This window comes from Hyperolius riggenbachi, chromosome 8, assembly GCF_040937935.1.
Source record: "Hyperolius riggenbachi isolate aHypRig1 chromosome 8, aHypRig1.pri, whole genome shotgun sequence".
NCBI lineage: Eukaryota > Metazoa > Chordata > Amphibia > Anura > Hyperoliidae > Hyperolius > Hyperolius riggenbachi.
In genome coordinates this window covers 133,179,760-133,205,733 of record NC_090653.1, presented here as the reverse complement: position 1 = coordinate 133,205,733, position 25,974 = coordinate 133,179,760, and the positions used below count along the sequence as shown (strand labels likewise).

The following is a 25,974-nucleotide window of genomic DNA, read 5'->3' as shown; positions in this document are numbered from 1 at the left end:
ATACAATAAGATGCGTCACTTTAAAAAGATTAAGGCTAAGTTCACAGTGGGACGTTAAAGTCGCGCGTTAAAACAGCATTTAACGCAGAATAACTCACTGCAATGAAAAATCAATGCCCTGTTCACAGTGCACACGTTGCGTTGGTGTCTAACGCTGCACGTTAAGTAAAAGTACTGCATGCAGTGCGTTATACACGGTATTAGCTGCGTTGGACTGTTTGCACATGCTCAGTAATGACTTGGAAGCATACTTTTCATTGCCTGTATTTTTTACTGTATCTGCTGTATGCGACGGTAACGCTGCGTTGCCACTTTTTGGGCGCGTTGCGTTGTAAGCTTGCGGTGCGACTTTAACATAGCATCAAAACGCAACGTCCCACTGTGAATCTAGCCTGATACAAAAAATGTTTCAAACTAAGTTGTAAACAAAAATGTTCCTATCAGACCGTGGTATCTGTAGAAACAATAGCATCATGGCTGATGGAGCATGCCAAATGGCAGAAATATGGGAAACAGTAAATTCGGGCGCCTGAGGCAAGTGGACAAAAAGGGCGCCGCCATTCACTCTCATAATAAATATCGTTTAATTGGCGCCCAACAGGAAAAAAGGGCGCCGGAAAAAAATGGCGTTTTACAAGCGGCGCCCGGAGACTTTTACTGTTTTATAACTGCTTCTCATGATTACACATTATTTAATGATTTATAATTTTTTAAAACATTATTTTTAAAACGAAAAACAGCACAATATTTTTTTCAAACGTTATTAATGCTTATCACAGGGGGGTCTTAGGTTTAGGCACCACCAGGGGGGTCTTTAGGGTTAGGCGCCACCAGGGGGGTCTTAGGGTTAGGCGCCACCAGGGGGGTCTTAGGGTTAGGCACCACCAGGGGGGTCTTAGGGTTAGGCACCACCAGGGGGGTCTAGGGGTTAGGGGTAGGTACAGGGAGCGTTGTGTATGAGAGTAGGGTTAGGTATAGCTTTAGTAAAATTCTTATTAATCTTTTATAAAACGTTATTATACATTTCACTTTTTAAACACCGAAGATTAACGTTTTTACAATTGTCGATTTCATACACATTATTTAATCATTTATAACTTTATAAAACATTATTTTTAAACGAAATATAGCACAATTTTTTTTAAACGTTATTCATGCTTATCGTTTAAAACCCTGCGCCCTTTTTTCCCGACGCCCTTTTTTAACGTACGCGAAATATGACCCTCTGAAAGCCCCAGACATGGCAGTCATGGTGTCTCTCTACTACGCAATTAGACTTATACTATAAAGTTAAGGACCCAATTTCACTACAAGCGAATGTATGCATTTTCATGTAGCAAAAATTAACGTTAACAAAAGTCTATGTGCTCGTTACCATTACACGCACATTTTTATTCACATTGCTTTGTGAGGAAAAAACTGAGAACCTGCTGCATTTTTTCCCATTCCAAAAAGGTTCTGTGCTGCAGTTTCCATACGGGTAGCCAGCTGGTAATCCAATTAGCATTTTGATATATGTCGAATCATCAATCAAGGTATTGCATCTTTCTGGGACACAGTGGTAGTGGAGAAAAAAGGGATGGGGGGGGGGGGGGGAGATGGGAGCACACTCCAATAGTGAAAGATAGGTTCAAATATAAAGTAGCTATTTCAAAAATACATAAAACTAATCATAATCAAACACAGACAGATTGCCTCTAGCCTGGCCATCGGTGCAGGCTGTATACAAAAGTTAGGCTATTCTCAGATGTAGGCGGAGTCAACAGTGTCACTAGGGCACTGTAGGGGGGTCAGGGGAAAATGAGTTGAAGTTACCCGGGGCTTCTAATGGTCCCCCACAGACATCCTGTGCCTGCGCAGCCACTCCCCAATACTCTGGCCCCGCCTCCGGTTCACTTCTGGAATTTCAGACTTTAAAGTGTGAAAACCACTGCGCCTGCATTGCCATGTCCTCGCTCCCACTGAGGTCACCAGGAGTGTATAGCACAAGCCCAGTATGGTCTGTGCCTGCGCAGTACACTCCTGGTGACATCAGCTGGAGCGAGGACACGGCAATGCAGGCGCAGTGGTTTTCAGACTTTAAAGTCTGAAATTCCAGAAGTGAGCCGGAGGCGGGGCAGGAGCATCGGTGAGTGGCTGCGTGGGCACAGGATGTCTGCGGGGGACCATTAGAAGCCCTGGGTAAGTTCATCTCATTTTCCCCTGACCCCCCTACAGTATCCCTTTAACTGCTGGTGACATCACTCCATGTTTCGGTGTATCCACGCCTTCCCCAGGTCATTATTTAGCCACAGCCACAAATAAACCTAATATCCAATAGTTATACAACACCACCATCTAGTGGTAAAAATGTATATATTTAACAAAGCCTAATTCTACATTCATTTATGTAAAACGTTTGAAAAGAAATACAAATTATATAAATATTTTTCCCACAATCCTTCAGGGCAAGGTGAGACGTCGCTCCTCCCAGACGCAGGAACAGACAGCACTTCCCCTATAAAAAAAAGTCACATGGTCAGTACACCCACAGTGCTGTTTGTTCCTGCGTCCAGGCAGGTCGGCATCTCCCCTAAGAGTGGGACCTGTGTGCTGGGCTGCAAGTTGCATTCTTTAGGGTAGGCTGAGACTGTGGTACTGAGGCAGTCTAGCCTGTCATTCCACACTGGACTATGTGGAATATGCCTACCTTTCCTTTCCTCGAAGGGACGTCAAGAGTAGAAGGCGTGGAGGCTTTCCCCCAGGCTTTCAGTGGGACCGGGACTCGGAAGTATGGCGGCCAGCGGCTCAGCATGCAGCGTGGTGAGTCTGGCGCGTAGGAGCAGCGATTATTGCGACCTTCCGGTCGTATGGGCTTTCCGTATTGCGTAGTTTCCGGCGGGTCTGCCGGAACTACTTTCTTATTGGCCAGCCGTGGGTCTCTGTCTCGTCTACTTCCGGTTCCGCCCCCCTGTTGCTGATAGCCGGAAGAGATTTAGGGAAGGCCGCGCGAGCTGCATTGCGGAGAGACAGCGTCTTGTGCTGGATGTGTGGCAGCATGTTAATATTATGCACAATTACCTGGGCAAAGCGGAACAAGGGCATGTTTATGGCAATTTTTGTCTTGCAGGCAAAGTCATCTGATACTGCGGCTGCTGCAAGTAGTAGGCCTCCGCCTACATATAAGAGATGCCCTGTGTGTAATGCTAAGATGGCCTTGCCATATGCCAAAACTTTATGCCAGATATGTATGGATAAGGTGATTGGGGAACAGCCTGTTCCATCTGTGCAGGATACATTGAATGCATTTAGAGAAGAAATTAATGCTTCCTTAGTCTTTTAAAATCTTCTTTAACTAATGCAGGTCTATCTACTTCTCAGGAAGTTGGGGTGGTCTCAGTACCTGATAATGAGAATCAAGATACTGCTGATAATGTTGCTAGTTCTGAAGATTCAGATACTAGGGATTTTGAGTCGGAATCTAGCTCTCGATTTAAATTCCGTATTGAGGATACTGAAATGTTAATTTCAGCAATTAATGATACGTTAGAAATGAATAAGGATGTGTCTACCAATTTATCTATTCATGATCAATTATATAAGGGTATGGAGGAGAAAGAGGGCCTTGTCTTTCCAGTACATAAGGCTATTAAACAGGTGATTCTAAAGGAATGGACTGAGCCAGAAAAAAGACTCTTATTATCCAGAGCGATGAAAAGGAGAATTCCCTTTTCAGCTGAGGATTCCATGCTTTGGGATAGGTGTCCTAAGTTAGATTCCCCGTTTTCCCAGGTTACAAAAGAGATCTGGCTTTTGAAGATTTAGGGGATTTGAAAGACCCAATAGATAAGAAGATTGACGCTTATCTCAAAAGAACTTGGGAAGCTAGCGCCACTTCTTTTAGGCCGGCGGTAGCTTCTCCATGTGTTGCCAGAACTTTAGAGTTATGGATTAATCAGCTAAAATCAAGTATTTTGGCAGGTGCTTCGGTGGAACAATTACTAAATTCAATTAGTGTTGCTGAAGGCAGCAGCTTATATAATAAATGCTTCAGCTGAATTGGTCAGATTTACGGCTAGATCCACGGCTCTTGTAAATGTTTGTCGTAGGGCCCTATGGCTTAAAACATGGGACGGTAACTTAACATCAAAGAATAGGTTATGCGGGGTGCCTTTTACAGGGGACCTGCTGTTTGGGCCTGAACTTGATTTGGCCTTAGAGAGGACATCTAATAAAAAGAAGACTTTTCCTAAGAAACAAAAAGTGGTTGCTAATAGAAGGTTTTTTCGTAAAACCAGAAATGACCAGAAAGATCAACCGAAAGACCAGAAAAGAAGAAAGTGGTCCTTTGACAGATCAGCTAAGGCAGGGTTCAGAGCAAAGCCTCAGGAAGCCCAGTCTAAGTCACAATGACACGTTCCTGGCGGTAGGGGGAAGGTTGAGATATTTTGCGCTCAGTTGGGCTCGAATGTCAAAAAATCTGTTCATTCGACAGCTAATTCGATTTGGTTACCGAATAGAATTCGCTAGTTCCCCTCTGTCAAGGTATGTGGGGTCCAAACCGCCAAAGGATGTGACGCTCATTCCAGAGATCTTAGGAATACTGCAGAATATGTTGGATCAAAAAGTAATCTGCAGAGTACCAGCAATAAAACAGAAGAAGGGGTTTTATTCCACTATTTTTCCGGTAAAGAAACCATCGGGAAGATACAGATTAATTCTAAACCTGAAATCATTAAATCCATTCATGAAAAAGAAACAATTTCGGATGGAGTCAATTGTCTCGGTGAGAGATGTTTTATTTTCAGAAGCTTTTATGGCGTCTCTGGATCTAAGAGACGCCTATTGGCATGTCCCAATTCATGTGAAATCACAGGAATTTCTCAGGTTCGCAGTAAAGGTGGATGGAATTGTGATGCACTTTCAGTTCGTCTGCCTCCCATTTGGAATAACATCGGCCCCAAGGATATTCACGAAAATTCTTGGAGAGGCATTAGTTCCATTAAGGGTAAGATCTATTCTGGTAATACCTTATCTGGACGATCTGCTAATATTGGGCAATTCAGTTCAGGAGCTAAAAGGTCACTTGGAAGTTGTCTCCAACCATCAACAATCTCTCGGTTGGATTATCAATCTGGAGAAATCCTCAATTGTTCCAAGTCAAAAAGTGGTCTTTTTGGGAATAATAATAGACTCGGTCAGTCAAAAAATGTTCCTTCCCACAGAAAAGATTCTGAAGCGAACATTAGCTGTTCAGTCGTTACAAATGGAGATCAGACCAACCTTGAGAACAGTTTCTTGGGTGTTGGGGCATATGACTTCAACGATTGTGGCAGTGCCTTGGGCATTGGCTCACATGAGAAGTCTGCAGAGATTTTTTCTGGAGAATTGGGATGGAAATCCGCGAACTCTAGATTTCAGGGTATCCATTCCAAAAATTGTTGTGTCGTCCCTTCAATGGTGGTTGATGGAATCAAACCTTGTGAAGGGCAATCTGTGGAGAAATCCAACAGATTTTATTCTAACCACGGACGCAAGTTTGTGGGGATGGGGAGCCCATATAGGTCACAGGGCTTTTCATGGAAAATTGACGAAGGTAGAATCTCAAAGATCCTCCAATTGGAGGGAGTTGAAAGCGGTCCATCTGGCATTGGTGGATGCACAGCCAGTGGTGTATCAAGCACATGTCTTGATACAGTCAGACAGCGTGACGACGGTGGCCTTCTTAAACAAGCAAGGTGGCACGAGATCCCTGTTGTTACAGGAGGAAGCGGAGAACATTTTTTCATTGGCAGAAAACTATGTATTATCATTGAGAGCGGTCCATCTCAAGGGAACGCTGAACATAGACGCGGACAAGTTGAGCAGAAACAGGATTCTGTGAACAGAATGGTCACTGAACAAGGAAGTGTTCTTAGAGGTAACAAAGAGATGGGGGACCCCATCAATAGACCTATTTGCAACAGAAGAGAACTGTCAGGTACAGCAGTTTTTCTCCCTGAATCCGAGGGACAGTTGTCTGGGAGTGGATGCGTTCAGTCAGGAGTGGAATTTTCCACTCCTATATGCATTTCTACCCCTAAAATTAATTCCAGAAGTTCTGAGCAAATGGAGAATTTGCAGAACTCCAATGATAATGAATGCTCCTTTTTGGCCAAGAAGGAGTTGGTTTGCAATGATCAGGTCATTGTCAGTGGAGGAACCTTGGAGACTTCCAAACAGGCCAGACTTGCTACAGCAGGGGGAATTATGGCATCCTCATCCAGAGTTTGAGTTTAGCGGCCTGGATCCTGAATTAATGATGTTAAAGAAAATGGGGGTGTCTGATAAGACAGCCTGTACTCTGATTTCTAGTCGGAAAGGAGGTAACTAGAAAGATCTACTTAAAATATTGGAAAACGTTCCATTCCTGGTTGAAAGAGTCTAAGTTTGATAGCCTCTCTGTCCCGGCAGTTTTGGATTTTCTCCAGGACGGTTGGGACAAAAAAAATTTCTCTGAGTACCTTAAAGGTACAGATTTCAGCCCTGTCTGCTTTCTCGGGGGTCCCTCTTTCTTCCTCCCCTTTGATTATTAGATTTTTAAAGGCAATTTCTAGAAAATCCATGGTGTTTAAACCTTACGTCTCTCCGTGGGATTTATCGGTAGTTCTAAATGGTTTATGTAAGGGTGCCTTTGAACCCGTGGAGGAGTGTTCATTAAAATTTTTAACCCTTAAAACAGTATTTCTGGTAGCTGTGACTACAGCCAGAAGAGTGAGTGAGATTCAGGCATTGTCCATGAAAAGTCCATATTTTCAGGACCTTCAGGATAGAATTATTCTACAGACTGATCCGAAATTCTGTCCTAAAGTAATGTCTAGATTCCATAGGTCCCAAGACATTGTTCTTCCTACTTTTTCAGTCAATCCTAGTTGTGAGAAGGAGAGGATTTTTCACATGCTAGATGTTAGGAGATGTGTACTAGAATACTTAAACAGAACGTCTAACATCAGAAAGTCAGATTCTTTATTTATTGTTCATTCAGGAAAATCTGTAGGTCAAAGGGCTTTAAAGTCCACTATTGCTAGCTGGATTAAGTTAGCTATTGTTGAGGCATACAAAACCATGCAGTTAGAAGTGCCAGCATCATTCAAGGCGCATTCAACTAGGGCTATGGCAACGTCATGGGCTAATTGCGCAGGCGCATCACCTGAGCAAATTTGTAAGGCAGCTACGTGGTCAAGCTTTTCAACATTTATTCGGCATTATCGAATTGATACGATGTCGGCTAATGACCAGGCGTTTGGAAGAAAAGTTCTTCAAGCGGTGGTCCCACCCTGAGGTTGTATTACTTGTTAATCGTCTCACCTTGCCCTGAAGGATTGTGGGGAAAAAACAGAGTTAGTACCTGCTAACGCTGTTCTGAACAATCCTTCAGGGCAACGATCCCACCCAGGTGAAAATGGTCTTTGTGATTTAGGCACATGTGTGGGTTAGAGGTTGTTCACCTGTCAGGTACTTGGCTTAAACGCACTGAGGGTGTACTGACCATGTGACTTTTTTATAGGGGAAGTGCTGTCTGTTCCTGCGTCTGGGAGGAGCGACGTCTCACCTTGCCCTGAAGGATTGTTCAAAACAGCGTTAGCAGGTACTAACTCTGGTTTTTTTAATGTTTGCCTAAAGATACTATTATTATCTTACAACTAACCAGAAGTTGTTTCTTATAGATAAAGGTTTATGGATGTATAGATATATGTAAGAACTTGGAATGGGCTCTCTCAGTCATGATTACTCAAGACTGTCTATGTACTGTATACAATACAAATACTTTGTCTATCAGAAATAAGGCTTAAAGGGGCACTATGGCGAAAAATTGTAAAATATGTGGATATGCAAATAAAAAGTACGCTTTTTTCCAGAGTAAAATGAGCCATGAATTACTTTTCTTCTATGTTGCTGTCACTTACAGTAGGTAGTAGAGCTCTGACAGAAGCAACCGGTTTTGGACTAGTCCATCTCTTCATGGGGGATCCTCAGGGATTTATTTATTTTCACAAGCACTTAGTGAATGGCATTTGCACTGTCCAACTGTCAAAAAACTGTGTAGCGAGCAGGGAAGCTGGCCAGCATCATTGTTTTATTAAAGAATAAAAGCCTTGCTGAAAATCCCCAATGAAGAGAAGGACTAGTCCAAAACCTGTCGCTTCTGTTAGATTTCTACTACCTACTGTAAGTGACAGCAACATTGGAGAAAAATAGTTTATGGCTCATTTTACTCTGGAAAAAAACATACTTCTTAGTTGTCTATGTTTGCACATATTTAAAATTTTACAATTTTTCGCCATAGTACCCATTTAATTTCAGCTGTGACTCCAGTATTTATATGTGTGCTGGTTGGCAAGTGAGTCACCTGACTAAGGCATAGACACACCAAAATACGTACTGACATTGCCAGCATGCTGCTGACTCCGCCCACCTGAGATCCCATTGTATTGGCCACCCGCCAATCTAGATGTGCGGTTTGCTTGCTGATGATGATTTTGCTACCTCCAGTATTACAGGATTTTAAACTATAAGAGCACCTCATTTTTTTTTTTTTTTGCTGCATTCACAAGCCTCATGTGCATCTGAATCTCACATAATGATTCTCAATTATTGCGCTTGTGAAAGAGGACAATTATCATATGTTTTTCAAAGGAAGCTAAGGAGAAAGAAGTTGAATTGTGCTCGTTCGGTGCATCCAAAAATGTACCTAACAAAAACGAATTCTGTGTAAACATATGTATCCCAAATAAAACGCAAGCCTGTTATGGAAATGAGGTCTAAAGGTGAAAGTGTAACTGAAGTGACATGATGAGATAGAAATGTGTATGCACAATGTCAAGCATACAAATAACTACGCTGTGTTCCTTTTTTTCTTTTAATGCCTAAACATACAGGTATGCAAGTGACAGTTTTTTTCCTGTCGAGACCTAGTTGGACTATAGTGTAACCCTCACTAATAAGGATTTTCAACCATAGAACGTTTTCCTGGAAAAGAATGGTTTCTGATTGCAGGGGATAGATAATAAAGGGCAATAGTTAATATACTTGAAGGTACCTGAGATCAATTCATAGCTTGTATGTATACTTACCTGGGGCTTCCTCCTGCTCCATGAGGTCCGTGGGTTCCCTTGTTGTCTTCCTTGGCTGCTCGGTTCTGCTGCTATCTGGCTCGGTAATCTGGTCAGTCATGGCCAGTCGTCCCCTTCAGGGCCACACACAGGCCTCCATCATGCAGAATGCTCCCTGGTGCGGGAGCTCGACGGGGCGCACGCGTGGCCCAGCCGTGCATGCGCTGAAGATCATGGCTGGCCCGATTACCAGCCCAGATATCAGCAGAACGGAGTGGCCGAGGGCGACAGTGAGGGACTCCACGAACCTCATGGGGCTGGAAGAAGCCCCAGATAGGTATAAATACGGGTTATGAATTGATCTTAGGCCCTCTATTAGCTCTGGGGCACAAAAAGGCTGTGTCCTTGAGCAGAGACAATAAAACATAAAATCGACTTATTAAACATAAAATAAAACTGCGATATCAAAGTCATTTTAGCAGTAGAAGGGATTTTTTTTTATCTCATTCATTTATTTTCACCTCAGGTTAACTTTGAATAAACTTATAAATATACTTAATCTTTCTTAAAAGGACACCTGACGTGAGAGAGATAGGGAGGCTGCTATATTTATTTCCTTTAAAACAATACCAGTTGCCTGGCAGCACTGCTGATCTTTCTTGGATCAGTAGTGTCTGAATTTCACATCTGAAACAAGCATATGGCTAATCCATTGTGCTTGGCCAGTATAAAAAAAGAAAAAAAAAACACATAAATCGGTACCCTCGCTTTATCAGAATAGAAAACCATTAAAAAAAAACAACTTCAGCCTATATGATTTAGTGAGTACTAAATCCTTTGCAGCTTCATGTGATCAAACCTTATCATCCTCTCCCAGCAGCTGCAGCCAACAGGAAGTGAAGGTAACTTGTATTGCAGTTTCAAACGCATTTGGTCCATGAAAGGTGCTCCTTTTGACTGTATCCAGGGCCAGTGCTTCATTTTGGCCAAACTCAGAACTGCACAAGGCCCCAAGTTCCTTAGGGGCCCCATAAGTCCAGGGGCGTAGCAATAGGGGTTGCAGAGGTAGCGACCGCATCAGGGCCCTTGGGCCAGAGGGGCCCCATGGGGCCCTTCCTAAACCAAAGTATAAGCTGTTTATTGGTCCTGTGTTGGTAATGATCACTTCTATAGATGCTTTGAATGGTAGTAATCATTAACAAGCTGTTCCCCATCCCCTTCTGGCACCTCTGACATTGTAGATGACCTTGGCAGGTTTTGTTGCGCCGTATCAATTGTTACGTATAGAGTTCTTTGGGGAACCCAATGTAAAACTCGCACCGGGGCCCCGAGATTCATAGCTACGCCACTGCATAAGTCACAGACTGTAGAGGTCATAAAGATTACTGACAGGGCAGTATGAAATTGTAAGGAGCCCCACCTTCATTTTTCCCAGAGTCCCTTTTCACCTAAAACTGCCCCTGACTGTATCAGCTGTATTTTATTATCACTATATGGGTTTTGAATTTAGTTGAAGTTTACCTTTTTCTCCTTCAACTATAAAGAAAGCCATAGAGTACAGTACTTTTTAACTAAGGCTGTGTTTACAGTTTCCTGTAAATGTGAAAATGTAACATAATGGAAAAGTCGCGCTGCACGTTAGCTGTGTGTTGCGTTGCATACAGTAAAGCAGTAAAGCGCACAGTTAATGAAAAGTATGCTTCACTGTAACTGTCATTGCGTGCATTTTGTGGTAACGCACTGCATGCAGTGTGTTGGGATGCTGCACGCTGTTAAACCACATGGCACTGGCTGCACTGTGAACATTGCATAGGTGGTCCATTGCAGTGCAACAGTCCGGGTTACAATGCAGCCTGTATGTCACACCGCAACGTACACTGTGAATGTAGCCGATAATGTCTTTAAGAGTCAGTTATGTATGTATACGAGATGATCATATACCCATTGATCTCTTTTCAAGGACAAATAGAGAACTTCAGCTAAGAGCACAGAGAGACTCTAAGGACTATACATGTAATCACCACCATTCACCATTTTTCTGTGCTGTGCAGTTGTTCTAGCCCTGCACATCTCTTATGTCAATAAACAGTATAACATACACTGGTGTAAAGATGTTGCAGCGGAGTATGGTACATAGAAAGTGCTGGCGTTCAGGACACAGGCTTTTCTCCAAGACCTACACATGGAAGACGTCATCTATGCACAGTTCCTAGACTGTCTTTACCTTGCAGCGCTGTCTGTGTCTGCAGGACAATCTCACATTCACAGTTCAAGCAGGTCATCCGAAGAGACAACCTTGACATTTATCCGGCCTGGCATCTCCTCTTCCTGCCGAGCATCCTTGTTGTGCAGCTGGAAACTCTGCTCGTCTTTTGGGTCAGTAGGCGATGCAGCCAGCAGCACTTGGCCCAGGAACTGGTCACACATGAGATTGCTGGCCCAGACCTGAGGGTCAGAGTGTGTGAAGCAGGCTTTATGTTATCTTACTGTAGCCAACCCTGTCTCAACACATTACACTGAGTCTTTGCCTCTGGTAGTCACAGTCTGTGCAAAGACTCAGTAAACAATTCTAGGAAAGCACAAACAATGCAATGTAGGCATTAATTCAATAAAATGAGTGCATAAATCATCTGAAAATAATTTGATATGAAAAATTCTAATGATTAGCTGGTAAATGTAAGTCAGTTATGCCAACAGAGCAGTGAGCCCCAGTGATTTGAACATGATGAACTATATACAGTTGTAATCAGTCTATCTGTGTGTGAAATATTAGCAGCTGGAGTTGCTCGGTCAGCAGTGCTGGAGACCAGTGGCGTCATTATGGAGGTGCGCAGGTGTCACCAGCAGAGGGGGTGACATTAAGCTACTGGCTAAGGGAGAGAGGAGTAAGACTATGGCCCATATGCAACTCATATTTTCTCCAGAGTTTTCTCTTAGGTGATATTTTAACAACGTGTCATAAAATGCCTTTTAAGCCACCAGGAAGCAAGAAAATACTCAATATAATTTTGATTGTATCTTTTCATCAACTTTTAGGTACTTTTTTAATTGTAAAATGTTTAAAAGTTATTTTAACCATTTGAGGACCGCGGTGCTAATCCCCACCCCCTACACGGAGCAGTGCTTTTCAGCGCTGCTAGATTTGGGCGCAGCCAGCGCCGCCATAGACTGTAATGGGAATCAGTCTATAGCGGCGCTCAGTGAGTAACGTCGGCTCCGTCAGAAGACGGAACCGAAGTTGCTTAAAAACACAATAATTCGGCCTCCAACAATCGCTGGAAGCCGAATTATTTCATTCCCCCACTATCCATGGCGTCCTGGAGGGGGAATAGTAATTAAATCGGCCCGGACTTGTGCAGAAGCAGGATCAGCCATATAGCGCTGTATCCTGCGCCCAAGTCTACCGGCGCCGATTTCAAATGTACTCCCCCTACAGACCAGGCCATTTTTATTCAATTGGGCCACTGCAGCTTTAAGGGCTCGCTACAGGGCTGCACAACTTGACCCACAAGTGATTTGTATCGCACCTCGTTACAGTGTCAGTTACAACACATTGGGCTCTATTCTCAATGATTTTTCGCATGCGGAAATGCACTTGCGGTAAATTCCCGACTTAAAAAAAACCATCTTGACATTCACAAACGTTTACGCATGAAATTTACCGCATGCGTAAAATTTTAAGCATTAATTACCCGCATGCATAAAAAATGCGGTAAAAGTCTGCAAAAGTCGGTAGTTTCCGCAAAAAAAATCACAATTCATAAAAAAAAGAGGTGCCTTATTTCTGACTTAACTACTGAATTTTTATCACCTACTAGTACTTGGTGATATATTTCGCTTCCCATTGACTTAAATGGAGTCTGGAGCTTTGAGTGCTGTTTTTGGTGGACTGTAATTTTTTTTTGGGACAAGTTTTTTTATGCAACTTTTTTTCCGCATGGTTTACACATGTTTACTATGTAATTACGCATGTTTCCCACATTTTTTTACGCATTGTTCCCGCATGCGGGAAACATGCGGAACATTTTTAGTGAATGTGGAAATTTTTCGGTGTTTTCCGCAGGCGGTAAGTTTACGACCAAAAAAACATTATCGCACATGGTTTTGTGAATAGAGCCCAATGTGTTGGTGCTAGAGTACCCTGGGACCCACTACGAGCGCTTTGCAGACAATTTAAAAGAGCTTGCGACTTGCTAAATCACACAAGTGCTGTGATTTCACAGCGATTCCCAGCGGAATTGTGGTTCGGCTACTGCAGCCATTGATGCGATTGCTCCCAAAATGCTGCAAGCAGCGATTTGCAATTCCTCAGTGATCAGAATGCTGCTAGTGGGACCGCGCCCATAAGGATATATTGGTGTAGCATTATGCAGTTTGCTAGCAAATAGCAAGCACTGCAAAATTGCTCCCAGTGGGTCCCAGGCCTAAAAGTGAACCTGTGTCTAAGTGTTATGCATTATGGGACAAAAGGTGCTACTCTATAGCGTGATTCCTACATCAGTGTTCTACTATAGTGTGATTCCTACCATTCTCCTGTACGACAGCCTGATTCCTACCATCAGTGTCCATGTTATAGTAGCATTATGAAGTAGTTTTCATGGAGTTCAATTTAAATAACAATTAAGTAACAACGTTTTTATTTTACTGGGCCATCGCACTAGCGGCAAGAATTTCCCTCAACCAGGAGACCATATGGAAAGAGATATTGTGATGATGCTTCTTCGCTGTGCACCACTGCAATATAGAAATCTTGTAACAACATTTTGGAAGGGTATGCTGTTTGTGTTTCTACTGGTTTTAACGGATAAACTTAACGTTAAAGATTCATGGAGTGAGGTAGGAACCAAAAAGCTGTTGGTGTGTTTGTTTCTACTGTTTTCAACGGCTATGGATTCAATGGCTAATCTTAACATGGAAGATTTATGGGGTGAGGTAGGTACAAGAAAATGATGGTAGGAATCCCACTATAGTAGCACTAGGCTGCTCCTATTGACGAACACAGGTGCCCTCTAATCCTCTTACCAATATCACATGACTAGAGATGGTGACCATTGGCCAGTGGGAACAGCTTAGTGAGGGAGGAAGGGGCAGGCACAATTTGTAAAACACAGGTTCACTTTGACAACATAGCACATTGAAGATAGGTCAATGAGATGCAACTTGTATGCAGCTTGGGACTGGTCTAATCAAATTTACTGCCTGTTGAATTTGAATGCATACAAGCTGCATACAATTTACATCAAATTTGCATGCAAGTTGTGATTATTTGCATCTCATTGACCATCTCTACTGAGTAGGGATGATCAATGAGATGCAAATACTTCCAAGTTTTTGCAAATATATATACATTGTATGCAAATAAATGCAGCTTGAAATTGGAGAAAATTGGAAAATCAATTAAAACCTGGGTGGGACTTGATTGGTCCATTTTCAAACTCCATATATTTGCATTACAATTTACATAAAGTGGCATAAACTTGAAACTGAGGGGCAGAGAGGAATGCATAGAGGAAGTTGCTCTGCAGTTTTGACAGTGCACAAATTACCAGCTATGCTCTCCTGCAGTTTGGTCAAGTGAAAGAGCTGCATACAACAGCACAATGTGATGATGATATTAAAGAGAACCTGAGGTGGTTCTTGGGGGGGGGGGGGGCAGATGGGACACAGAGGCATGTTCTCTGCCTCTTGATGTGCCTCTGTGTCCCCCCACTGCCACTCTCTGCCCCCCAACCGTCGCGCTATAGCCCCCCCAAGATTGGCAACATTATTTGTCGCCATCTCAGAGGTAAACACAGGGGAAAGGGATTTCCTGCTCAAAATGCCCACCAGGGGCGTTCCTACAGGCTTTTCCCAGCTGCCGTTGGGCCCCCTGACAGTCTCTCATTCCAGCGTTGTCACGGAAGTGAAAGTGGGGCAGTGCGGCGCACAGGGGAGGCGGGGAGTGGCAGTTTTTTTCTGATCAGGTAGCCTAAGTTTTTTTTATTTTATGGGCCCACCTCAAGCTCTCTTTCAGCCATAATGATATTATTTTGGACTGAAGTTTGGTTGAATTTGCATATGCACAGAACTGCATAGACACTACATATGATCCATAGTGCAAACATGATTAAATGAAAGCGCAAATTGTCCAAAGGGCTCCAGGCTTTCTTTGAATGCTGTTCTCAACCCTGAGCTTTTTCCTTATACTCTCGAGTAGGGATTTTCAGTGAGATGGAAAAATTTCTGTTGATGCAGAATTATGCAAATTTATACAGCCTGAAAATGTACCAATCAAATTCCACCTCGGTGGGAATCGGTTGGTCTATTTTAAAGCTGCATACATTTTTTATACTCCTGCATCAACTCATAATTATTTGCATTTTATTGACCATCCCTACTAAAAAGTCCAAAACAAACTATGCAATAGGGAAAAGAATAAGAAAGTTGAAGACACAAATACATTCAGGCCTTTTTTCCATGGACTGTGGAGCTGTGTGCTCAGCAAGCAGTTACCAGGCAGCAACAAGCAGTTACCAGGCAGCAGTGAGAGTTTGAGAGGCATTTCACTGTCTATCAACTGTCCGTGGAAAAGAGACCTTAGTGTCTGAACTGTTGCGAGCAAATTATGCTACCAGTATGATAGTTCCAATTTTTTTTTCCTTTTAGCGTGTTTTTTTTTTGTCAAATGGGAACAGAACTTCTTCACTTACCTATTATTCAGCTGGAAACTTGGGAGCAGGATACAGCCGATATACGGCTCGCCCTGTTCCTGCACAAGTCTCAGCAGCGTTAATTACTATCCCCCCTCCAGGTCACCATGGATAGTGGGGAATGATGTAATTCGGCTTCCAGCTATTGCTGGCGGCCGAATTACAGTGTTTTTGTAGTAATCTGTGCTCTGTCTTCTGACAGCACCCGAATTACTCACTGAGCTCCACTATAGCCGTAATTCCTATTACAGCCTATGGTGGCGCTGGCTGCGCCCAAATCTCCTGCACTGTTTTTACAGCACTCCAACTTCTTCATGGGTTAATTGTTGTTAATTTGTGTAATCTGTGAAATTTCTCTCATTCTCTGTCCAAACAACAAGAAGTGAATTGTGCTATCATTGCTAAAGGAGTCACAGTCAGCAAACAACAAGTTTTTCTCACTCCACTAAAAATGTTTTTTTGGGCTCGTTAGGGCGTTTTTGGCCAAATTTAAGCGCGGACATTTTTCTAAAACGCCCTGAAAGCGGCTACACTATGCTTCTCTATGGTGTAGTTCATATTGGAGCCGTCTGCGTTCCGCTCAGAAAAGCGGTGCATGAGCCATTTTTGAGGCGATTTTGCTTCAATGGAAGGTATAGGAAAAACGCAAACGCTCACAAAATTGCTTTGTGCAGCGATTGCGTTCGCGTTTTTAAGAATAAATACATTTATTATTTTCCGGATCAAAGAGTTCACTTCCTGACTGACAGACATGCGGACGGAACGCAATGTGAACAAGGCCTTACTGCTGTTTTGGATCCCTGTTCAAAAGCTCTTAAAGGACTTCCGAGGCCAACTCTAAAAAAAAAGTTAAATACCTGCATCACATTTGAAGGCACGGAGGACGGCGTCCGCGCCCTCTGTGCCGTTCCGCCGGATCCCTGCCGCTCAATAGACTGCCGGGCCGGCTCCTGACCGCACGGCCCGGGTCGGGCTCTCCTGCCTCCACTAACATGGCCGCATGAGCTGGCCGCCGCTGCGCAGTCCACATAGCCGCGAGTGCGGCTGCGCAGCTCTAGGGCCTACCCCTCGATCCACTCTACAGGCTGTTTCCTGTAGCGTGGATCAGGGGGGAGGCCCTACAGCTGCGCAGCTGCACTCACTCATGCGGCCATGTTAGTGGAGGCAGGAGAGCCCGACCCGGGCCGTGCAGTCGGGAGCCGGCCCGTGGGGCTATTGAGCGGCGGGGACCTGGCGGAACGGCATGGAGGGCGCGGACGGCGTCCTCTCTGTCTTCAAATGTGATGCAGGTATTTAACTTTTTTTTTTAGAGTTGGCCTCGGAAGTCCTTTAAGAATATTTACTAAATATGTGCATAAATGTCCCCCTATTGGGATGCGATCACTTACCTGCACAGTAATTGGCTTGTTGGATCTTCGGTGGTAGAAAATTGCTTTCATGTCAAAAACAGCACTGACAGCATTTCGCTGGACTTCAGAGGTGACACGCTTGTGCTGACATTTCATGACAATATATAGGTCTGCTCCTGTAATGATATATAGCATCCACATAAGCCCCCCAGCACATAATATATCCTGTGTTAGTGTAGTATGCCAAATATTTTGATTACAGTGGTTGCAGACAAACATTAAGGCTTTGTTCACATCTAAAATCGAAATCGATGACGCCAGCGGTTTTATTTTTTTTGCCTCCCAGCGCTCCACTGCGTGCTACAATTTTGTACAACGATCTCTTGTAAGTGCTTTTGCAGTGTGATTCCGTTTCTTTCACCCGGAAATGAATAAATACAATGTATTTATTCATAAAAGCGCAAATGCAATCGCCGGATAAAGCGATTTGTGAGCAATTTGCGATTTTCCTATACCTTCCATTGTAGCATAATCACCCAGAAAATGGTATATGCAGCGCTTTGCTTAGTGGAAGGTGGACGAAACGCGCTGATGTGAACTGTCCCATAAGGAATCATTGCGTTAGCGATTTCAGGGCGTTTTTAAAAATCGCTGGTGCTCAAAAAGAAAAAAAAAACCCTATATGTGAACAAGTCCTAAGGGCCCGTGCACACCAGAAGCATTTTTCTTAGCGTTTTGCAATTGAATTGCGTTTTTTAAAATCGCTCCCATTCACTTTTATTATAATCGCGGAAAAATCGCCGCAATTTTCACATCGCGAAATTGGTACCGATTTTTCCACAATTTTTACCGCGAGTTCAATGAAAGTGAATGGTAGTAATTTTAACCATTTCAGCCCGCGGGGATTTTTCACCTTATGCATCAGAGCAATTTTCACCTCCCATTCATTCGCCAATAACTTGATCACTTCTTCGTACATTTTGCTAAGAATTATTTTTTTATAAATGCATTTTAACAGGATTAATAAGAAAAAAATGGAAAAAAATTCATTATTTCTCAGTTTTCGTCCATTATAACTTTAAAATAATCCACGCTACCATAATTAAAACCTATGTATTTTATTTGCCCGTTTGTCTCGGTTATGAAACCATTTAAATTTTGTCCGTATCACAATGTATGGCGCCAATATTTTATTTGGAAATAAAGGTGCATTTTTTCCATTTTGCGTCCATCACTATTTACAATCTTATAATTAAAAAAATGTTCGAAGTATACCCTCTTCAAATGCATATTTAAAAAGTTCAGACCCTTAGGTAACTATTTATGTTTTTTTTTATTGTAATTTGTGCTCTGTCTTAATTTTTAATGTTATTTCTATGTGTAAATTGTAATGTAAAAAATACGTAGATGTCGTTTTACTATTTGGCCACAAGATGGCCACCTTGAGTTTTTTTTCTCCTTGAGCTTCTCGCTAACCGGAAGCACAAGGAGGACGCAGAACATTTTATTTGCAGAAAGACTGAAGCCTCTAGTAACAGCGCTTCGGTTTTTCTGTTGGGTTGGGAACCATGTTCCCGTTCACTGATCCCAAGGCTACCGGGGGACAGCAGGGGGACATGGCGGCGCGCGCGTGGGAGCGCGCTGAAGCGCGGCAGAGCAGCTGCCTGGACGTGAGCAGGTCCGGCCGGCAGAAATGGTTAAAAAACGCCAATCAATCGCAAAACACTCAGAAAAGTGCTTCTAATGTGAATGGGCCCTTAGGCCTTGTTCACACCATACGTAATACGTAATGTTTGGTGACTATTAAGGTAATACGTAATACGTACTTTTTGGAGACTATTAAGGTGACCACACACCATACAATTAAAAGATCCAATTGTTCACCAATTCGATAATTACAATCGGTTGTCCTGAAAAATCGAGAGCTTTTCTTTGTTTTCGAGAAATCCGATCGGATTTCCTGTTTTTTTGGGGTTTTTTTGGGGAGATTGGACATGTTGAAAATTTCAGACCAACTTTATCAAGAATGGTGTGTGATGGATTGTCAATTACTTGATGTAAAGTACAGTTCCAATCATTTTTTTCTGATCTTTCAATTGTTTTATTCATGATTGGGGAAAAATGTAACATAGGTGTGTGGTAAATTGGTCAGTTTTTTTAATCATTACAATCAGTCAGAAAAAATGATTGCTATTCTTGAATTGAATATTTAAAAAATTGTATGGTGTGTGGCCACCCTTAGGCTATTGATTCCCCTCTGCTATGCCATTGTCCAGGTTTGTGGACACTTTGTACATCTGTTTTAAAGAAATTGTGGCTGCAGAGATGCACATTTTCTTGATAAAAATTTGCCACGACCATTTGATTCTCCACTGATGAATCACCTAGCCACTGTACATGCCTATTGCTAATGCGTTCCCGTGGCTGAGAGCGTTCTGCACATGTGCAGCAGCAACTTTTGCTTACTGCACAAGCGCAGGATGCTCCTGGCTATGGGAGCGCATTGGAGGAGGCATGCATCCAGCATTGGAGGTGTGCAGGATGATGGCGATAGACCAGGTCTACAGGGGGCTGGAAGAAGCCCCAGGTAAGTATATGGTATGTAAATTTAAGGAAGCAGTGCCTTGCTTTTACTTTCTACCATTGAACATTTACTGCATTTGGAGTGCACGCTCTGAATATCCCAGACCAGCCGATAAGCCCACCTCCTACTGCATACTGGTGCCATCTTTATGTTCTTTTTATCAGATGTGAATGAGTCCATTGATGTTCATGGGCTGTCAGTTGTAATGTGTTTCCATTTTGCCGAAGCATGGGGAGAAGCTGGCATAGTGTGGAAAAGACTAAAATACTGTTAGGGCTTGTTGGCACCTAGGGCGTTTTTGCCCTTTTTTTTAAGCGCCAGCGATTTTTAAAATCACCCTAAAAAGCTTGTGCAATTCCCTATGAGAGTGTTCACATCTGAGCGGTTCATTGCCGATCCGCTCAGCAAAGCGCTGCCTGTACCATTTTCTGAGCATTTTTTCTCAATAGAAGGTATAGGGATATTGCAAAGCTCTTGAAAAAGCACTTTGTATAGCGATTTACCCAAAGCTTTGAGGAATAAATACATTGTATTTATTCATTTCTGGATAAAAGAGTTCACTTTCTGACTTGCGTCAGGATGTTAAAAAAGCTGAATCGTTCAGCAAAAGCGCTTAGAAAAGCGCTTTAAAAAAAACGCAGCACCTGGAGGGGGAAAAAAATAAATCACCCACAAAATTGAAATTCGCTGCTGTCAGCGATTTCGATTTTAGATGTGAACAAATCCTTACTCCATGCAATGCAACTGTGTCCTCGGACTGTATGTGGTGGACTGTGCAGAGATACTGGACTTACTAACCGTCTACTTGCCAATGAACACTTGGTATGGCTGTGTGAGGATCTTGGATGGGAGATTGTGCAGCTGTGAGAGTTGTAGCAATCTTTACGAGCAGCAGTGAGTGTGGATTATGAAAGGCTCGCTTGTCTTCTCTTGTGGCATGAAACGCTCAAATTCATATTGTCACTGTATTACTTTTAGCAGTTTTATATTTATGGAAAAGTTTGGTTCCTCACTCAGAAAACTAAGGTTGATGTTGTCAGACCCCATCATGCTAAATACTTTATTTTTTAAACTGCAATTTTTTCACAACTTTATATGTGTAAACCATAACTGAATGAATGTAATACTTCACCTCCACTTTTGCTTCTTCTTACCTTCCGCTTTGCCATGTTGTTGCACTCCATCTACACTCCGTACTGACACCTGGCTGACTCTCTGAGGGTAACCCCACAACAAGGTCCAACAGGTCACACTAGGCTTATCAAGCAGAAGCTCCCTGCAGGGTCAATAGAGAAACAGAACTATTTGAATCTGATTGTAATCATGTGGGCAAGTCAAATGATATTATTATAATTTATTATTATTGTTGTATAAAGCACCAAGATATTAGGTTGCGCTGTGCAAAGATAGAAACAAACATGGGGCACATAATAATCCAGACAATGGTATAAACCAATATACAAATACTGAATTGGTACAAAATACAGAATTGGTAATTACAGTGACAAAAGTAATATAATGAGTAAAATATATAACAAATTCCAAGACACAAAAGAGTGAGAGAGCCCTGTCCTTGTGAGCTCACAATCTAAAGCAATAGGGGGAAACAAGGGGTGGGGTAGTATACAATAAACATACCTAGAGGCCGTGTGTTTCTAGGTTGTATAGTCAGGAGTGCACCTTGGGCTTAGGACAAAGGGGAAATAGCCTAAGGTAGAGCGTATGCTTGCCGAAAAATGGCAATGAATGTGAGGAGGTAGTTCTAGAGGAGGAAAAAAGAAGGTTCAGATCTGAGAATGCAATGGCGTTGGTATCTGAAAACTAGGGAGGAGAAGTACAAAAGAGAGAGATTGTGGAGAGCGTTGTAGGTTAGGGCCGGTTTCCATTACAAAAGTGAAGTGGATGCGGATACCTAGCCACATCGCATCACTTCCGCCGCCGGCCACATCACTACCGCATCTCCCGATGCGGAAGTCAATGTAGGAGATGGGACGCAGTTGCGGGTGGATGCGGCCGTGCGAGAATCTGCAGATTATTTATTTTTACCAGTGAAACCAATATAACATCTCAACATTCACAAATATACATTTCTGACATTCAAAAACAAAACAAAAACAAATCAGTGACCAATATAGCCACCTTTCTTTGCAAGGACACTCAAAAGCCTGCCATCCATGGATTCTGTCAGTGTTTTGATCTGTTCACCATCAACATTGCGTGCAGCAGCAACCACAGCCTCCCAGACACTGTTCAGAGAGGTGTACTGTTTTCCCTCCTTGTAAATCTCACATTTTATGATGGACCACAGGTTCTCAATGGGGTTCAGATCAGGTGAACAAGGAGGCCATGTCATTAGTTTTTCTTCTTTTAAACCCTTTCTTGCCAGCCACGCTGTGGAGTACTTGGACGCATGTGATGGAGCATTGTCCTGCATGAAAATCATGTTTTTCTTAAAGGATGCAGACTTCTTCCTGTACCACTGCTTGAAGAAGGTGTCTTCCGGAAACTGGCAGTAGGACTGGGAGTTGAGCTTGACTCCATCCTCAACCCGAAAAGGCCCCACAAGCTCATCTTTGATTATACCAGCCCAAACCAGTACTCCACCTCCACCTTGCTGGTGTCTGAGTCGGACTGGAGCTCTCTGCCCTTTACCAATCCAGCCACGGTCCCATCCATCTGGCCCATCAAGACTCACTCTCATTTCATCAGTCCATAAAACCTTAGAAAAATCAGTCTTGAGATATTTCTTGGCCCAGTCTTGACGTTTTAGCTTGTGTGTCTTGTTCAGTGGTGGTCGTCTTTCAGCCTTTCTTACCTTGGCCATGTCTCTGAGTATTGCACACCTTGTGCTTTTGGGCACTTCAGTGATGTTGCAGCTCTGAAATATGGCCAAACTGGTTGCAAGTGGCATCTTGGCAGCTGCACGCTTGACTTTTCTCAGTTCATGGGCAGTTATTTTGCGCCTTGGTTTTTCCACACGCTTCTTGCGACCCTGTTGACTATTTTGAATGAAACGCTTGATTGTTCGATGATCACGCTTCAGAAGCTTTGCAATTTTAAGAGTGCTGCATTCCTTTGCAATTTATCTCACTATTTTTGACTTTTCTGAGCCTGTCAAGTCCTTCTTTTGGCCCATTTTGCCAAAGGAAAGGAAGTTGCCTAATAATTATGCACACCTGATATAGGGTGTTAATGTCATTAGACCACTCCCCCTTCTCATTACAGAGATGCACATCCCCTAATATGCTTAATTGGTAGTAGGCTTTCGAGCCTATAAAGCTTGGAGTAAGACAACATGCATAAAGAGGATGATGTGGTCAAAATACTCATTTGCCTAATAATTCTGCACTCCCTGTATACACAGAGCTGTACACATCAATATGTACATCTGAAATAGGCAGGCCCGGATTTGTACTTTTTACCGCCCAAGGCCCACTATCTCCAGCTGCCTCCAGACCGGCAGCATCCTAAACTTCCCTCACAACACAGCAGGGATTAGATATTAGGCTCCTCTGAGGACACTTAGTGATGGGATGTCAGGAATTACATTGTAAAGCTCCTCTGAGGACAGTTAGTGACATGATAGCAGGGATTACATTGTAAACTCCTTGGCAAGTAGCACATTCGGTGAGTGGCAGGGAGCTCAGAGATCACTGTAAGTGCTCATTCACTGCCCTCTTCATCCCCTGAGTGCCAGATCCGGCTGTTAGTAGCCACCCACCGCCATGTAGCCAGACAAATGTTTGGAAGGCTTACCACTACTGCCACCCTGCTTCTCACACCCCGCCCCTTGCTTTCCTGGTGCACTAGGCCATGGCCTTTGTGGCCTTGCCTGAAATCCGTCCATTTAAAATAAGCAATAGATGTTGAAACTCAATGTACATGCCAAAACCAATGGGTGATCAGAACGTGTATACACAGAGCTGTACACATCAATATGTACATTAATCTGAAATAGGCAATAGATGCAGAAACTTAATGTACATGCCAAAACCAATGGATGATAAGAATAGGTATAAACAGGGCTGTATGAATTAACCACTTGAGGACCCACCCTTTACCCCCCCCTTAAGGACCAGCTTTATTTTTTGTGATCTGTGCTGGGTGGGCTCTGCAGCCCCCAGCACAGATCAGGTTTCATGCAGAGCGATCAGATCGCCCCCCTTTTTTTCCCCCCTATGGGGATGGTGTGCAGGGGGGGTCTGATCGCTCTGGTGGGCAGGCTAGTTGCGGGGGGGGCACCTCAAAGCCCCCCTCCGCGGCGACATTCACCCCCCTCCCTCTCCTACCTGTCCCCCCGGTGATCGGGGCTGCACAGGACGCTATCCGTCCTGTGCAGCCAGTGACAGGACGTCCCCTGTCACATGGCGGTGATCCCCGGCCGCTGATTGGCCGGGGATCGCCGATCTGCCTTACGGCGCTGCTGCGCAGCAGCGCCGTACAATGTAAACAAAGCGGATTATTTCCGCTTGTGTTTACATTTAGCCTGCGAGCCGCCATCGGCGGCCCGCAGGCTATTCACGGAGCCCCCCGCCGTGAATTGACAGGAAGCAGCTGCTCGCGCGAGCGGCTGCTTCCTGATTAATCAGCCTGCAGCTGGCGACGCAGTACTGCGTCGCTGGTCCTGCAGCTGCCACTTTGCCGACGCACGGTATAAGCGTGCGGTCGGCAAGTGGTTAATAAACAGAAATTTACATTTTCAGTTTCTTGCTTCATAACTTCTTTCAAGGGAACTGAGCACCTGTATTTTTTTTTTAAAGAGGCACTCCCATAAGGGAGGTGCTGCTCCTCTTGCCTCCAGCCTGTATGGGGTGGACCATCTTCTCCACCCAACCGACCCTATACGCCAAATTTTGTAGTTCATAGCCAGGGCCGCCATTAGAATTTTCTGGGCCCCATACTTGGCAAATCTACAGGGCCCACCTCACGCCAAATAACAATCTGATAGGTAGATTGTGTGGGGTCAAAGCCGCGGTATGTGGGGTAGAGTCAAAGCAATGTGCCTGTCGCCCATAATTCCCTCCCCCCTGCATTGATGCGTGTTCACCAATCACGCAGCAGGGAAGAGGGAGGTGACCACACAACTCCTGTTGTTATTCCACGGTAGAATAATTGCCAGCAGAGGCTTGAGTGGCACTGCCACTATTTGGGCCCCAGACCCTTCCTGGGCCCCATACTACTGTCTCTCTTGTACTCCCCTGATGGCGGCCCTGTTCATAGCAGTGTCCCACGCACACATCCCATACAGGCCGTGAGCCAGAGGAGCAGCACCCTGTAGGTAAGTAATGAAGCTCACGCCAATCCCCCCTACCCCCGGCATACTCCTATGTTAGCCTTGGGGGTTTAAATCACTGTATACATATTGCAATAGAGGTCATGAAATTAAACTTATACACTGGCAGATGGTCAGCGGATTCGTCCATCAGATAAACCCCGTTCTTGATTAAATCTGATCAGAGAAATATCTATTGCTGTCCGTGTAGTGCAAACTGATTTCCAATAGATTTCTCTATGGTCAGTCATTTTGTTGTGAAAATAAATGCTGCTACTGCCGCGCACCCGAAAGAGCCCTTTCAAGAGAGGTCTTTCCAGCATGCCAGATCGATCATAATGGTTGAATCAGCTGGATATTGATGCCACAAATCGAGTGTTGTATGGGCACCTTAGGATGCTAATACCAAATTCAATGTATACTAGTTATAACCATTGCAATGATAACTGTGAGTAAGTTGTAGATTGTGGTAATCTGTTTTGCTAGCAGAGAAAAACATTATGCAATCAATTTTGACAGCAATCAAGGTAATAAGGTTACTAATTGATGTATTTGAAATGGTTTTTACCTAAAATGAGAGGGAACATCAGTAAAGATGCGCAGACTGAAACCACAGCTGATGTCAGGGTGAAAAGTTGTAGGAATGATGACATATCTTCCTTTGTCCAGCACCTTCCTCAAGAAGATGGACCTCACCATTGCATACACTGACGTTGTAACCTTCTCTTGTCCTTGCATCTTGTGAATTCTGCACTCTCTGTTCTGTTCCACCTGATGAAACAAAATTACAATGTTCATGTTTCTTGGAATGTTTTCTCATCTTTTAATGTTCATCATTTCTGGTTGAATTGATGGAATGGAGTAAAACACTCTGCAGATCCCCCACCAGATTGTCTAACACCCCACCCTGATATGTAACCTCAACATCCCCCCCTTCCCTTTCCCTAAAATAAAAATCTCCTCTGTGATTCCTAACCTCATCCTTCTAACCATAACCTATAAAGCTAAC

The 25,974-nt window shown here is 43.6% G+C and overlaps 1 protein-coding gene across 2 annotated transcripts in view; it reads right to left on the bottom strand.

Moving 5' to 3' along the window:
* Window positions 1-9,648: 9,648 nt before the first annotated feature.
* The window catches only part of CAPN6 (calpain 6), a 174,266-nt gene continuing 157,940 nt past the window's right edge, over window positions 9,649-25,974 (bottom strand). For both annotated transcript variants that reach the window (XM_068251113.1, XM_068251112.1), the window contains 4 exons: window positions 25,534-25,736; window positions 20,848-20,969; window positions 17,149-17,285; window positions 9,649-11,516 (listed from right to left, as the gene is read on the bottom strand). In XM_068251113.1, coding sequence (XP_068107214.1) covers window positions 11,334-11,516; window positions 17,149-17,285; window positions 20,848-20,969; window positions 25,534-25,736 — 645 coding nt within the window. In that variant the 3' untranslated portion in view covers window positions 9,649-11,333. The remainder of the gene's footprint in view (window positions 11,517-17,148; window positions 17,286-20,847; window positions 20,970-25,533; window positions 25,737-25,974) is intronic.